The sequence below is a fragment of the Leishmania major genome, chromosome 35, assembly GCF_000002725.2.
Source record: "Leishmania major strain Friedlin complete genome, chromosome 35".
Taxonomy (NCBI): Eukaryota; Euglenozoa; class Kinetoplastea; order Trypanosomatida; family Trypanosomatidae; genus Leishmania; species Leishmania major.
This window is the reverse complement of record NC_007284.2, coordinates 2,013,398-2,029,449: the sequence shown is the minus strand read 5'-3', so window position 1 is coordinate 2,029,449 and position 16,052 is coordinate 2,013,398. Positions and strand designations below refer to the sequence as shown.

Sequence of the window (16,052 nt, the reverse complement as noted above, 5' to 3'; positions counted from 1 at the left end):
AAATCTCGGTGTCGTGGACGGCAAAGGGGGGGGGAAGCTCGCGCGTACAGCACAACGGCAGCAGAGCACTACAGAAAAAGCATCGGCGGCGAGAGGAGCTCACATGCGCAGAGGCAAGCTCTGAGGAGTGCATGTTTTTGGCACACATCGAATTCATCACCGTCCTGGCGTCAATCGCGTGTGGCGCTTTAGTTGCTCATCGAACGCCGTGACTCGGCTAATAGGTCCTTTTTTGCGGCTGATGACGGTACAGTCCGACGGGCTGTCTAAGTTCTTCACGGACGGTGCCTGATGCCGGCGCGGCACCCCGTCGTGATGAAGTGGACCCTTCAACGACTGCAGCACATCGCGCATGTGGTCAGGATAGCGCTCGACCACGTCGCTCGTCTCCACATGGTGCGTCCAGGCATACCCGTCATCATCGCCCGCGGCGGCTTGCGCACCGTCCGTGGCTGCAGTGCTGCTTCCGCTCTCCAGCAGCGGAATCGACGACTGAGAACTGCGCAGCAGGCGCCGGGGTAGCACATCGAGAGTGATCTTTCCCAGGTTGCCCATGATGAAGTCGTGCACAAAGAACCGGTGCGCGCGAACGGGGTCTAGGTTGCCCATTTCGGTCTGCCCACTTGTGCCGCTGCGCTCGCAGATCATTGCAACGCAGTCATCGAAGCTGATGGGAACACGCGGAAGGTGCAGACACTCGGCCATGTGCTCCGATGAGCCGGACGCAACGAGTATGTCGTAGATGTAGCGCGCTACCATGCCCTGCGGAAGGGAAACGTCGTTGGTGGGGATGATGCCGCATGCCGCTAGCTTCAACCCCGACTCTTTCGTGAAGCATCCGGGCAGTGTGAGACCTGGTGTGTCGTACAGCACCACGGGTGGGTCCTTGGAGAGAGGGACCAGCTTCATGCCGCGCGTGGTGCCTGGTGTGATGGAGACCGTCTCAGGTGATCGGGAGCGGCGGAAGTCCTCACGGTGAAACTGATACTCGTGGGCGAGCCTCAGGGAGTTGATCAACGTCGACTTGCCCACATTCGGCATCCCCACAACAAGTCCAACGTGGGCGACTGTCTTATACGGCAGCGGCGGCAGAATGTGCGTGGTGAAGCGTTGCACCGCCTCCACGACGTCCCTCCAGCACCGCCGCGCGCTGGTGAAGAGCGCAAAGGCGCCGTTCCGTTCGTAGTATTCCTGAATCGCGCGATTGCTGTCCTCGTTTGACAGCTCCGCCTTGTTGAAGATGATAAGACGTGGCTTTCCAGCGGTCAGCTTGCGAATATTTGGATTCTCCGTCGTAAAGGGCAGCCGTGCGTCGCGTATCTCGAGAATGAAGTCCGCGTCTTTCACCTTGTCAGCAAGCATGTTCGCGGCCGACTGCATGTGGCCCAGATACCACGCGGCGCCCTTTTCGTCAATGTCTACGAACGCCTCACGCGACATCGACTTCTTCGCCGACGTTTCCATGGATCCTTTGTAGGCGCTGAGGGTGCGCTTCACCTTGCGCATGAACGCCGGGTCAAAGACGTTGCATTGTCGCAGAGTCGCCCGCATGGCGCCTCAGTCACCAAGTGACCCGACTCTTTTGCTGATCACGTACTATCGCTGCACAGCAGCGAGATGCACCTGTCAGAAGGAGGGAAAGGGACGAGGAGGGGAGGGTGAGCACACGTGCCCTGCACATGAGGCGATAAGCACCGAGGAGAGAAGGGATTGCGCAGGCTGCTCTAAGCGTGTCGCTCGTCAAGTTTCTCTGCTGTCTCCTCCGCTACACATTCAACATGGCATGCGCGTCGCAGGGAGGCTGCGGAGATGGCGACAAAAAGGAGCCGAACGCGGTTGTCCCTCCCACACACTTCTCCCAAGAAGCGGTAACGAAGACATGCGCATAGCTGTGGCCTTCACAGTAGTTCAGTTTTTCTCTCTTTTTTTTCCCACGCTCTCGTGGCCTACCACGCGACCATCCACGGGAAGAGGCGAGAAGGGTTTGAAAGGGAGAACAGCGGAGGCGGCGCCTTTTCCCTATCCTCGACGCCCGGAGACGGCCGATGTGCCTCCGCGCCCGATGCAGGAAGTCCCGCGCCTCGGGCCGACTCGCTCGCACCACCTCAGCAGCATGCCAGTCCAGTGAGGCAGTGCTGTTGAGGGAAGGGAGCCATTCGGGAAGCAGGGGCAGAGCCGGCACATCACATGTACCCCGCAGGCGCTGGATCTCGCAGAGCACCTCAGCCGTCTCCACGCCGAGGCTCTTCAACGACGAGGCTTTCACGCCGAATTCGTCTCGGCGTGGAGGGCGGTGCTGGCGCTGACCAGTGCGGCTTGCTTGTGTCTCGGGAGAGTCGCGAGTTCCTGTGCCGGGACGCCACGGGCCGCCATACACCATAAGGCAGCGCCGCCGTCGCGTTCTGCTGCCACAGCGACGTACGCAGCAGATTGCAGACCTCTGTGGGACGCGTGAGCAACGCGCTGCGTGCGTCGTCGCTCGCGCAAAAGTGGAGCGCGCACGACGGCGTGTTGCCGGTGCGGGGCTGACGGCACCGAGTGCGGGCCGCCGATACGAGCACCCTTGCTGCGCCGCGTGGTCAGGGGGACAATACCATCACGGGCCGCCCAGCGTGTTTCCACGCCCTCCTGTTATTGTCCTGGGTTATAGGGGGGGGAGCAAGGGTGTTCGGCCGTAAAGCGGGTGCCTCGTGCAGGGCCAAAGCCGGAGGCGAGCGGCCGCTGCTGGTCCACCTGCTACCCGTACAGGCAGGTGATGTGCGAAGCAGTGCACGGTCAAGTGCAGGTCACAATCTTCGCTGTACCACTGCTTTCGCGCGCATGCGCTGTGAAGCTGATAAGCCCGGCCCCACCGCGCGGAGCTTGCGACGTGGCGCCTACGGTACGCTGGCTGAGGGCGCAGAACCGCACGCGGTCAAGACAGCGGGCATGCTGTCCCACGCCTTCTCCAAGATTCCCGCAATCCGATGGGACCGCAGAACATGTGGAAGGTACAGCGCACCCACCACCTGCCCGCCTGCTTGCGGAGGTCACAAGCCCTTTCGCACCGCCAAACACGGCATATTGCATCGCAACGAAGCGCCTCATGGTGCGCGAGGTAGCGACGACAGAGCGTGTCGAGTTCCGCACCGTAGGCCTTGCCTGCATGTAGATCACCGCCCCCTCCCAACTGCGGCGCGAGGAGTACAGCATCTCCACCGGTAGGGCAGCACTCTGCTAGCGGTTCCGTGTGCCCAAGCCTCGTTGGCGATGGTGCAGGCCCACATGGAAAAGCTCCTCAGGAGGGACGTCTCCCGACGAGTCTTGGCGAGTGGCTCCCCCACCACCTCCTCGTCTTCAGAGTACGCCATTTCGATCTGCTTCACCGCAATGTTATTAGGGGAAGGAAAGGAGAGAGGGGGTGGTTGGGTGGCCATGCAAGCAGAAGAAAGGAGGGGGGGGGGGTTAGAGAGAGAGAGAGAGAGGAGCGCATACAAATGAGGATAGCAGACCCAAACAAGGGGAGTGCACGAGGCACCAGTACACACCACCGCGTCCCTGCGAGAGAGCGCGGGGAGAAATGGAGGAGGCTCCGGGGAACAACCGCCGAACGACCTGACCTCTGAGATCCCTTCTTCACGACACCTCGGAAGCATCTCCGCGGACCAACAAGCCGTTTCACCACCTCTCGGCTACCCAACATCATTTGACTCCGCGACTCCTTCGCTCAGTAAAGTACCCACAGACGGGCACACGCACATATACATACGCACACACACACACACACACACACACACACACACACACACACACACACACACACACACACACACACACACACACACACACACACACACAAAGGGCCTCTTTTTTGCTCATGTGTGCACATTCCATGTGCGCCAAGAGAATAGCGTCACACACACGCGTTCACAGGGACAACAAACACAGTGAGAGAAGGAGAGCAAGGAGGAAGGGAGGGGGGGGGGGTGGCGAAATGAACGCAAAGGCAACACACCCAGCGTAAGCGAACAGCGCCCTTCGATTGCGTTGCTGTTGCAAGAAGAGGAGACACGCATCATGCACTGTTCGGTGAAGAAACCCAAGGCGCGTATCTCAACGGGACATGGGGCGAGGAGAACAGAGAGAGGTGAGGATCCCTCTTTGCCGAGCCGCAAGTTGATAACAAGACGCGTGCCGGTGAGGCAGGCACGGTAACGCGGACAGATGGAGAGTCGGCACGGTGAAGCTTCATAGCGGTTTCCTGTGATACGCACACAAAAAGGAACAAAAAGGAAAAAGTGAGGGAGACGGAAAGGGTGTGTGGGGGGAGGGAGGGGGGGAGGACGAAAGGAGAACAGCAGCACGCCACCAAAAGAAGGGGGAAAAAATAAAGAACATACAACGGAGGAAAACACGGAGCACAGGAAAGACAATGAGGACGTCTTGGAAGAACGCTCATACTGAGAAGCGAAAGGAGCTAACAAACGAAAAAAAAACGAAAAAAGAAAACAGATCAAACAAAGGGCGAAAAGGATATTTTTTTAAAGCCCCACAGCAGCAGCAGCAGCAGCACACACACACACACAATCACAATCACAGCCGCGTGATGAAAGCGAAAGAGGGGACCGCAAACACATACGTACACGCATAGTTGCACGCATCGAAAGTACAAATGAAATGCGTCCACTCTGCGTGTGGATGTGACGCCGCGAGGATGAGGTGGTATGTGTGGTTGTGCATTCGGTTGGTGCGTGGCGGCGAGCATACAGGCCCACGTGCGTGCATACGAATGTAGCTGTGGACATCTTTCTTCTGTTCGTCCCTGGACCTTTGCAAATCCACGTCATGGTAAGTGACGAGCCTTAGCGCAACACAGGTTGTGAGAGACAAAGAAAGCAACGCCGCGACACACAGAAGAAAACCGAGTGGTTGACTCTCAGACGTAGAACAAACCAACACATCAAGCAAAAAGCAAAATGGAAGAGAGCAAGAGAGAGAGAGAGAGAGGTCATTGGTGAGAAAAAAAGAGGAGAGGGAGAACGAAACAAAAAAAAACCTCCAGGCTGAGCAGCAGAGCTTCATTAGCTGAAAGTACTGGTTTGTTGAGAAGGCGAAACGCGGAACACGACAAAGAGAGAGAGAGAGAGAGCGGGAAGCAAAATGCGAGAGGCGGAACCTGAAAGTGTCAGCGATTCCTTCCTCAACTTAGCGTGCTCATGTGCTTCAGCGGGAGGAAAGGGAGGGCAACAACACGCTCAGATTCATCGATGGGCTTCGGCGGGTCCCTATCAAACCACGAGCGAAGGATGGACTGAATTCAGAGACGTAATGCACTCGCACCCGCGACTTCCACTCGCCGGAGTTTGCGGTGTGTGCCTCTGTGTAGACACGCGTCTGTTAAGGCGAGTATGAGATGCTCGAAGAAAGAAAAAAAAAACGGCCCAGAAGGGCAGAAAAGACAACGATAAAAGAGACACTCGTATCATTACGAACGCAAAGAACTTCGGTCGTTATCACTGGGGCGTAAATCTGCAGCCCAACTATTTTAGGCGCTGCAGTCTCCGAGATGGCGCAGCCCTCCTTCGCTGTGTCTCTCACTTCGGCCATTATCGCGCGCAAGCTCAACCAAAGGTCTGTTCAGCAAGGATACGCTCAAGGACGTTTGCGCAGATCATGACACACTGCTCTCCAAACATTTGCAGGCGCAGTACCATCGCTGAACGTGCTGAGAAAAGAGCAGTGGAAAGGCCTTGCAACGTCGGAGACAGCCATGAGGAGGTGCTCAGAAAAGAGGGAGGAAAAAGGAGTCGCCCACATGCGTTTCTTCTGTGGTGACCCCGGCAGAAACCGGACTGCGCAACGCTATATACTCGCGTAGCGATCGGTGTGAGGCACGTTCACAACAACAAACGGAAGCAAACAAGTCGCGGCCATGGTAGCGGCTGCGCATCAGCAGCGTTGCGCGTTCACTGTCTGGCGTTATTCAACTCGTGGCCAAGCTTTTTTTCTTTGTCGTTTCATCGCTTGCTAGAAACGCTGCATAGGCAGCAGCGTCGTCGATTTCCGCCTTCCGTGATTTAAAGCATGGTGGGGGAGAGCCGATAAGAGCAACAAAAAGAGGAAAGCAAGCGGCGCTGATTCGACCCTCTCATTCCTAGTTTTTCTTTTTCGTGCGTTCCACCATCCTGTGACACGAGCTTACAACCGTCAAAAAAGACGGACAATGAGCGAGAGCACAGTGGGGTGGGTTGTGGGCGAGCGTGTGAGGCGGCGAAAGCAAAGTGACACGGGGCAGGCGGGGAGAGGGGGACGGGGGGGCGGAAGAAAAACACAGGACCGAAAACCAAGAGGAAACCAAACCAAACAGCGAAAAAGAACAACAAAAACAAAAAGGAGGCAGTTGCGGAGGGGTGGGTGGGTGGGTGGGGGGGGGCGATGGAGAGAACAGGAGAGCATGTAACGTGGGCACATACACAGTTGACGGCAGGCACGCACACAAAACAAACGCATGTGGCGCGCGAAATCAAGACAAAAAAAAAAGAAGTGCGCAGAGGAAGCACGCAGAAAAAACGCAAAACGTGCACGCGGACGAGACCAAACGAGACCGAGGAAGAAGGGAAAAAGAAAAGTAAGACTTGTATTTAAACCAGAAACTTACGGAAGTAAGAGACAAAGAATTAAGCACAAACACACACGGGAGAAAAAAGATTGAAAGGCGTTTCTTTGTTTTTGCTCAACGTGTACACTCGATTTTAGAACAGAAGTTAAGTTCCACTCGACCCCGGCATGTCACAGACCCAGGCCCATGGCGCACAGCAGCGGTAGACACAGATCAAAGCAGTGCGCCGACGCAGTCGTCGGAGCACCGCCTCTGCCTCAAACTCTACACACCCCCGCTCTTGTTACGTCGCTAGTCGCCTGGTGCGTCACCCTCGGAGCGGCTCAGATTCCCCCCACCGCCAGTGGGCAGCGTGGGGGCCGGGCAGGATACACGTTCGAGTTACGCTGACGATTTGCCGATCATATAAGTGGTACAAACCTGTGCATTGTCGCAGGTCTCTCCGACGCAACGCCATCCAGGGTCGCATCGCCGACGTCAGTAGGGGGCGCATCTCGCTGACCTCCCCACGTTGCAGACACTCGGCCCTGTCGCCACCAGAGGTGGCTGCGCACGGACAGGGGTAGGGAGGGGCTCCCTGGCTTCCTCCCAGAGAATAGTTATGGAGCCCTCATGACACGCGTTGGTGCTCCCAGTCATCAGGGAAGAGCCAGGGAGCGAGGGAAGCAAGAGAAGCAAAAAGTGTAGAGCACTGAAAAGCTTGCTCGTGAACAGCTGCCGAATTGCGGTGCGTCCACACAAGCTCCACGGAAGCGTCCAGTGCCACGCCTTCGCATTGCTCTCTTTTTGTTTTTGCGTAGCACAGGGTAGAATTGAAGTGTACCTGGGAAGCCCACTTGAGAGTTGCGCCTAGTGGGGCTGGATATGGAAGTAGACACGACTGCCAAGTGCCTGTTGAGTGAGCTGGTGCTGCTGAGGCGTGTTGAGCTGCGGAACAGGTGCGAAGTGTTGTTGTGGCTGCGCAAGCAGCGCGTTTGCGGCTTGGTAGAATGTCGTCGGTTGCACAGTGTGCAGAGTCGGCTGGAGCACAGTGGCGGCGGAGTGGGTGGGCATCTGCGATGTAATAGGAGCATTAGCGTAGAAAGCGAAGTGCGACGGTGTGGAGTGTGCTGTACGGCCCTGAGAGGCGAACATGGTTGGTGCGATAGCTTGCGAGTTCGGCTGCATGACCAAAACTGGTTGAAAGGAGTTGACGGCGTTTTCGTGCGACACGGTGGGTCCGTGCACAACATGTAGTGCAGGTGTCATGGGCACCGCGGCTATGGAGAGGTGAGTGGCAATGCTGCCATCCGCATTAAGGTACTCGGCGGGAGGCACCGCGATCTTCATGTAGTCCTGCGGGCGGTAAACGGGCGCCCCGGATGCGTGCAGTTCTTCGAGCTGAGCCTGAGTCCCGTGAAAGAAACTGCAACCATCACGAAGGCACTTGCCTTGTGTGAAGAACGTGCACACGCTCCACGGCACCGGCCGTGTCTCCCCGTTCGCCACGTGCATGTAAGGACACGTCGGAGAACGGGAACAGCGGCCGGTAAAAAGAAAGTCCCTGCAAATGACACCCTTGTTGCGCAGCATCTCCGCGATCTGCTGACGACGCTGATCGGGTGTCCACTGCTGTTGCGACATGGTCGATCGTGCAAGAATCGGATGATGAGCGAGTGAAAGCCGATGGCGGCGTTCAAGGTTGTGCTTTGATGTAGTTTCTACCTTGCTGCTGCCTTTCTTTCAACTAGCGTCTGGTGGAAAGCTTACGGGGAGAAAGGGGCCAACAGATGAGAATCACGCGAAGGAAAGAGCGCAGGGCACTTCAGACGAGAGAAGTGCGCAAGAAAAAGGGGGTTGACAGGGAGGGAGAGCGACACGAGAAAGCAAAGAGATGAGAAGGTGACTAGTATGCGTGTATGTGTGTGGGGTGGGTGGGTAGGTGGGTGAGGAGCTTCAGGCAGAAAGGTGGAGGCAAACAAGCACAGCCCGGTTCAAAACGAAATTAAATCAAGCATAAATTTGAACGCAGAAGCTTGGCGACAGAGCAGGCGTCTGGAAACGGAGAAGCGAGGAGTTGGGAGAAGGGGAGAGACAAGAGGAAGTCAAGGCACGAGACAATTTGGAGGAACGAGAACGCAAAAAAAAAGAGACACACACACACAACAAAACCGAAAAGAAACCAAAACAATAAGAACAAAGGAAAACAGCGTGGGGCGTACTCGTACCTCTCCTTTTCTTCTTCCTCGCCCAGTAAGTGCTCAAATGCCTCCGTGCGTGTTCGCTCGGTGCAGCGACGGAGCGTGCGGCTCGCGGGGTTGGGCGGAGTGGAGGGAGCGGGGAACGACGAAGAAACAACGAAAAAAAGCGCGTGTCGGGGAACGAGAAACAGATGAACCTTTTTTTTGCGTATCTTTCCTGTTGCGTGACACAAGTTCTACACGGCGTACACGTTGGTGTGCAAAGAAGAGGCAAACGCGAGAAGGGAGACAAGTGGAAGGAAGGCAAGAGGGATGGAGGGCACACGGGAGGGGAGCGGACAGAAGTGCAGCGTCTGCAACCCACGCGGCGCACGCACCACAGGAACAGTTGGTGAGGGCCTCTTCCGGTCTTTGGTGGCTTCCACAGAGATAGGGAGGGAGATAAGCCACCTTGACAGTGGACAACAAGAATTGAAAGGCGTTTCTTTGTTTTTGCTCAACGTGTACACTCGATTTTAGAACAGAAGTTAAGTTCCACTCGACCCCGGCATGTCACAGACCCAGGCCCATGGCGCACAGCAGCGGTAGACACAGATCAAAGCAGTGCGCCGACGCAGTCGTCGGAGCACCGCCTCTGCCTCAAACTCTACACACCCCCGCTCTTGTTACGTCGCTAGTCGCCTGGTGCGTCACCCTCGGAGCGGCTCAGATTCCCCCCACCGCCAGTGGGCAGCGTGGGGGCCGGGCAGGATACACGTTCGAGTTACGCTGACGATTTGCCGATCATATAAGTGGTACAAACCTGTGCATTGTCGCAGGTCTCTCCGACGCAACGCCATCCAGGGTCGCATCGCCGACGTCAGTAGGGGGCGCATCTCGCTGACCTCCCCACGTTGCAGACACTCGGCCCTGTCGCCACCAGAGGTGGCTGCGCACGGACAGGGGTAGGGAGGGGCTCCCTGCCTTCCTCCCACCGAAATAGAGTGGTGGTGTTGTGGACCCTGAGATATCACGCACTGTGAGGCAAGCCTCCGTTCACCGGTTTCTCTTGTAAAGCCTAAGAGAGAGAGAGAGAGGAAGGAAAACAAAAGTGCACGCGTTTGCAGGGCGGAGGAACGAAGCGGCGGGATGTGGGAAGAAGAGGAGAAGGAGGAGGAAGAGGAGGAAGAAGAGAAGGAAGAGGAGGAGGAAGAGGAGGAGGAGGAAGAGGAGGAGGAAGAGAAGGAAGAGGAGGAGGAGGAAGAGGAAGAGGAAGAGGAGGAGGAAGAGGAGGAAGAGGAGGAAGAGGAAGAGGAAGAGGAAGAGGAGGAGGAAGAGGAGGAAGAGGAGGAAGAGGAGGAAGAGGAAGAGGAGGAGGAGAAGGAGCAGGAGGAGAAGGGGGTGAGAAAGCCGTGAAATGTGGTGTCGCGGCGTGCAGTGCACGACCATACCCGCGCATAACATTCACGAGACCGATCACCGCCAACAGAGACGCACTCGCACGGCATGCAGCGAGGAGGCACCGCAGCAACAAAGAAAAGAATCCACCAACAAGAGGGATGGGGAAAGACAGATTGCCATGGTCGTGCACATGACCAAAAAGAAAGCGAGAACCAGAACAGAGGGAGGGGGCTAGACAGAAGAGCACAACGCAAACATGACTGAAACCGGAGAGCCGAATTAAAAGAGGGGGAGGGGGGGGGCGCTATCCAATTGACAGAGAACAACTGGCGTTCAGCACGATGACAGCGAAAGAAAAAAGACGAGACACAGAGAGCATAGAGCGAGGAGGAGTTGCACATGAGTCCTTTGATAAACAGAGTGGCAGGAATCATGCTATGTGTGTATAAAACCGCCTAAAGACGGCAAGGAAGCCGGGGGTAGGGTGTCCAACCAGTGGTTGATTATGTACATCACCATCATCTTGCGTTTCGAGTCATGCGAGCGGGTGCGCATACAAAGCACATGCCGGTGCATCCGCGCGTTCACAGAGCTCCACACGCAGAGAGAGAGGCAAAGCCGTGGTGAGAGACCTGCGCACGCGCTTCGTCTGCAAGCAAAGCACACGAGTGCACACCGTGACTGATCGTGCACGAGAGGAGAGCAGCAGGTGAACAAAAAAGCGACAAAGACGGCGACCTCTCTACTCAGAAGTCGAGCTGGAGTGCCAACACAACTAGAGCGGTGTGCGTGCATGCGTGCTTCTGCCTGCCGTAACAGCGGCAGCAGCAGTATCCAAAGGGCTCACCCGCCATGAACACAACCAATAAAAAAAAAGACGGTAGTGCATCGCCTGAAAACGGAAACAAAAGGTGGACGAGGAAAGGGGAGTGATGACAGAGGCAACGAGATTGAAGTGGTGCCGGCTCTCTCTCTCTCTCGAGACGCTGAGCTGCAGGGGCAGAAAAGGCCACGGGTAGAGAAGAGGTGGAGGTGGGAAGGAGGAAGGAGGAAGCATGAGACCAAGGAAACGTATCGGCAAATCTTCACTCTAATATTCAGTGAAACAACATGCAAACACGCAAACGAGAGGATAATGAATCGAGGCTTAAAACATCCCGTTGAGAGCGAGGGGGGGGGGAGAGTGAGGTTTCTCGGCACTTTTCGCATGCGCACACCTCGTCTCACCGCAACAGCAGGACCCCTTCATCCACTTGAATCGTTGGCGCACACCACTGGGACGGAAACAGCGCAATACAGCGGGAAAACCAAAACGAAGACCAAGAGAAAAAGAGAGGGCAAAGAGAAACCCCTGCCCTCTCCGAAAAACGCAAGTGAAGCAGCTTTGGGTGAGCATGGTGATCGAGGGCTGCGCTGAGAGAGAACGAGCGAGAAAGGGTGAGAGTACATGACAGAAGACAAACAGACAACAGCGAAAACAGCAGGGGGATGTGCGAAGAACAACACACAAAAAAAACACAAGCAAGCTAGAAAAAGAAACGACATCGAGCACACTCAAAGACACGGTAGGTGCCAACAAAGCAACTCCATCAGCAACGGCAGCAGCGAGAGAGAGAGAGAGAGAGAGAGAGGGTGGGGTGAAAGAGGCGAACGGACAGGTGAACGGATAAGCGCGCACTGACACGTCGTTGTCTTTCTGGCTGTCCTCGCGCTGCTTCTTGGCTCGTACGCTTATTCTCAGGGCGTTTGGTGCGGCAAGTCTGTGCAGGTGCGCGCTTCCCTGCCAGTGCTCCACATAGAATTGGGGGAAGGATATGAGAAGAGGGCGAACAGAAAAATACAACTACACAGAGGGGGAGAGAGTGGGCGCAAAGCAAGTAGACTACTGCGTATAGAAGGGAAAGAGGGGGCAGAGAGGGGGGGGGAAGAGACGCACAGGGCGGGGGGTGACGACGGTACATGTAGAAACAGAAAACAAACGGTGCCCAAACGAACAAGGGCGCACGCAGTGGTAGACGCGATAGACGACAACGGAGAAAGGGAGATGGAGAACGAGCCGCTCGATGGTGTTGCTGACCGACGTGCGGCACAGAACGATGCATAGAGAGAAGGAGAGAGACGGTCACGTACAAGCCGCAATTAGCACACGCTTCAAGCAAGAATGAGAGAGCCGCAGCCGCAGCGCGACAAGAAGGACAAGCAGACCAGCTTGGTGCCAACGTGCCCTTCTCCCTCCGTTTCCACCACTTCAACGAGTGGGACTGTTTGCAGCATGTCTCATGGATGGAGCTGTGCTCGTGCCGTCTTCTGCCTCCTCCCTCTTGCACCCTGCAGCTACAATCCTTTCTCTTTACGCATGCGGGGCCTGTGCCATTACATACCGCATGCGCGGTGGAACTTTGAGATCCACATGTCTCTGTCCTCCATCGTGTTGGCGTACGCGATGATCTTCTGGCCGTTGTTGAACCACAGCACCAGCTGATTCGGGTGCTTCTGCGAGTACACCTCAGGCACGGGAAAGACGTCACCCACCGTCTCCAGGTTAACGGACTTGGGGGCCACGCCGTCATTCTCGGGGTTCTCGCTCAGCGAGATGCGCAGCTGGCCATCACCAATGTAGAAGTAACGCTTCTTCCAGCGGCAGTCAGAGCCGTACTTGTACAGATACCCGCCGTGGGTCACCTGTGAGGTCATTACGCCATAGCGGATCGACGACGGCAACGGGGCTCGCTCGCCGCTCTCCTGCAGCTGCTTCAGAATCTCTGCCCTATCGTTCGGCGAGATGGTTTCGGAGTGACGCACAATATCCTGGAACAGGTTTGCCACGTACTTGAGGAATTCCGTTTGCAGCAGTTGCTGCGTGGTCGGCCGTTCGGTCGGGTTCTTTGACAGCAGCGGGTCCAGCAGCGCCTGCATGCTGCTCGACACAGGGCACGGACACGGGTCGTACTTGCCGTACAGCACCTGCTGCATAATCTCGCGCTGCGACGGCCCCTTGAAGGGACGGTGCAGGGTGAGCAGTTCATACAGAATGACGCCGAGGGACCACATATCAGCCTTCTTGCTGTACCGCTTGCGCTCCCACAGCTCCGGGGCAAGGTAGTACGGGGTACCGCAGAACGACGACGCCACATCGAGCGAGACGGAGTCGCTGTACTGCTTGGAGAAGCCGAAGTCGCCGAGTTTGATGATGCCGGTGGGCATGAGGAAGATGTTGGCACTTTTCAAATCACGGTGCATCATGCGGCGACTGTGCACCTCGTCCAAGGCCAGCACAATCTGGTAGAAGAGAAGCCCGACCTCGTACTCCTGAAACGGCAGGTGCTCCTTCAGGCGCTGCTTGATCTGCTTGTTGAGGTCGCCACCGCTGCCGTACTCCATAATAAGCAACAGCTTGTCGTCGGACTTGAAGTCGTCGAAGTGTTTTACAATGCCGAAGTGCTTGCACGCGGCAAGGCAGTGCAGCTCACTTCGGGCGTACGTGGCCTGCCGGTCATCGTTCAGCATGACAAACTTGGCCACAACCTTTTCCGACGGGTCCGAACCGCGCGTGGCCACAAAGGCGGCGGTGGTCGGGTTGCGGCCCACCAGTGTCGTCAGCACATACATGTGCTCGCGCGGGTTCGACTCTGGCGACTCCTCGCCTTCCGGTAGATCGACGCAAGTCTTGTACACCTCAGGGTCGAGGGTCGCGGCATGCTTCTCGAAGGCTTCCTGGCTGGTGAAGAGGACGTGCGGGAAGTACTTGGCGTACTGGTTCAGCAGCTCCGTCGATGCGCTGCCATGCTCGACTTCCTTCGCCGGCATACTGGAGACGCGAAGCTCGGTGTCTTTACTGAGGACAAATGCGCCGCTGCACGCAAACGAAGGGCGGACGCACAATGGCGTGCGGTTTGCTGCCGCCTTGACGAAAAAGAGCGACAAGACGACGAGGGACCGTATTTGCCCCGGCGCGCCTCTCTGCCTGTCTGTATGCGTATAGAGGGTGTGTGCGTGGGGGGAGGGGGAGGCTGCCCGTAGAGACTTGGGCTGCAGGTCAGAACAGAGCAAAGAGAGAGAGAGGCGGGCTGGCCACACCGAAAACTCGACAAAGAAAACCACTCACAAGAAAAAATGCGAGCCGAAGGGGTGCGGGCCGCGGAGGAGCGGAAGAACAGCGCAAGGCAGCGAACAGGGCCAACGAGCTCTTACCCGGAGAGAGAGAGAGAGAGAGTCGATACCTCTTCGTTCGCGTGGGAGAGGGGAGGGGAGTGAGAGAGGATGGGAGAAATTCACAGCGATGTCATTGAGCGAGTCAGCGTATTCGTCGCAATCGACCCGACTTGTGGTGTGCGTGTGAGCCCCTGCCGCTGACACCAAAGCCATACTGAAAGGCACAGAGCGCGTCGTGCATAGAATGGCGTAGATGCGGGTGCGTGTCTGCCGCTTGTGTTCAGACGGAAGTGCGGACCCGCCGTCCTTCCAGTTACATGTCGCACCTCCCCGTGCCACCAGTTGCGGCCCTCGGCGCTTGGTTCGCAGGATCACACCTCAGCCCGTCGGCGGGGTTTTCGTCGCACTTTATGCAACGAGCCGTGGTTCACGTATGGACGGCGAGTTGCGGGCTGAAGTAGCTCCGCGTTGGCTGCATGACGGTGTGGGGATCGCCCCTGAGAACAGCAGCGACGACAGATGTGCCATCCAAATAAAGGTGAGCCGCAGCTCCAGCAGACAAAAAAACAAAAGAACAGGCGCCTCCCATGTGCGGCGCACCTACACGGTCGGCAGAGCCGTGCCTCCATCGCGTGCCCGTAGCGGCACCCCGTCTTCCCGCTGCTCTGTGGGCGCGTACTCTCTTCCTACCGTGCCCCCAACGTCTCGTACTCCTGCTCGCGGTTAGACACACCAGTGCCGCGGGGCCCCTCGTCCGCTCCTCCCGGAAGCGCGCGCTGCAGAGGGTGAGCCCGTACGAGAGCCGCGCCGGAGTGAGGAGGCAGTCGAAGGCCCTCTTCAAGGCTAGCGCACTGTCGCGGTTCTCTGCTGGCGTCATGTTGCGCCCGTTGAATGCGACGCCGTAGATCGTCGAGACAACGACGACGGTCTGCATCATGCACCAGCCTAGGCGATACGGGTCAGCTATGACATTTTGGACAAGGTGAGCGTTCCGCAGAGGCCCATGTCCACATCCGCTTCATCTTCCGGAAGCGGGCGCGTGCGGCAGTCCACGCATCCGCTGACCGCCGCCTCGAGGCGACAGATGCGCTCCTCGGGCACCTGCACCCCCTCGCTCAGTAGCATGAGTGATCGAACCATCCGCCGTCACGATCCCCACGTGCGCAGGACGCCCGCCTTTTCACCGGGCTTCGGTGCTCCAGAGGTACCGTCGGCAGCTGGCGTAATCCGTCGGGAGCCCCACAAACGCGGGGCCACGCGAGGCGCGGCCATTCATGAGAATGGCCATGCACAGCTCCCTTTCGGACACCAGTCCATCGAAAACTCAGCGCACGCGCACCCCCAACCCCGCTGCCCACCTCTGCGCCATCAAGACCACAGCCGCATTCACACCATTTCTGTCTGGCGTACTTCCTATCGCGTGAAAGAAGGAGATGGGATAGAGTGGGGATCCATGGAACGCCGTATACTGGGCCGGCTGGCGTCCCAATTCGCCTTTCGGGAGTGGTGTACACTCACCTGCCAGCTCAGGGCGGAGTGGAAGGGGCAACGAAAAGAGCAAGGGCACGCGTTCGCCCGTCGTATTCGCTGCCGACGGCACGTCCTCATCGTGATATAGAGGAATTTGTGCAGCTGGGTTGAACGCGACGAGCTTGTGGACCTCTGAATGCACACGGGTGTGTGCGTGTAGGAAGGGGAGCAGCAGATTCCGCTCGTTATGATTGGGGCTACACGTGTGGCAT

The 16,052-nt window shown here is 57.3% G+C and overlaps 3 protein-coding genes across 3 annotated transcripts; all 3 read right to left on the bottom strand.

The window, feature by feature from the left end:
• Positions 1-156: 156 nt before the first annotated feature.
• On the bottom strand, positions 157-1,551 carry LMJF_35_5210 (conserved hypothetical protein; the record flags this gene model as incomplete). Its single annotated transcript, XM_003722866.1, has 1 exon — positions 157-1,551. One exon carries the CDS (start codon positions 1,549-1,551, stop codon positions 157-159), a length of 1,395 nt encoding a protein of 464 aa, XP_003722914.1.
• Positions 1,552-7,447: 5,896 nt separating this feature from the next.
• On the bottom strand, positions 7,448-8,221 carry LMJF_35_5200 (conserved hypothetical protein; the record flags this gene model as incomplete). The annotated part of the gene is made up of 1 exon (XM_003722865.1): positions 7,448-8,221. One exon carries the CDS (start codon positions 8,219-8,221, stop codon positions 7,448-7,450), a length of 774 nt encoding a protein of 257 aa, XP_003722913.1.
• A 4,310-nt stretch (positions 8,222-12,531) lies between these two features.
• On the bottom strand, positions 12,532-13,965 carry BT1 (putative folate/biopterin transporter; the record flags this gene model as incomplete). Its single annotated transcript, XM_003722864.1, has 1 exon — positions 12,532-13,965. The coding sequence occupies one exon, from the start codon at positions 13,963-13,965 to the stop codon at positions 12,532-12,534; it is 1,434 nt and encodes a 477-aa protein (XP_003722912.1).
• Positions 13,966-16,052: the final 2,087 nt, after the last annotated feature.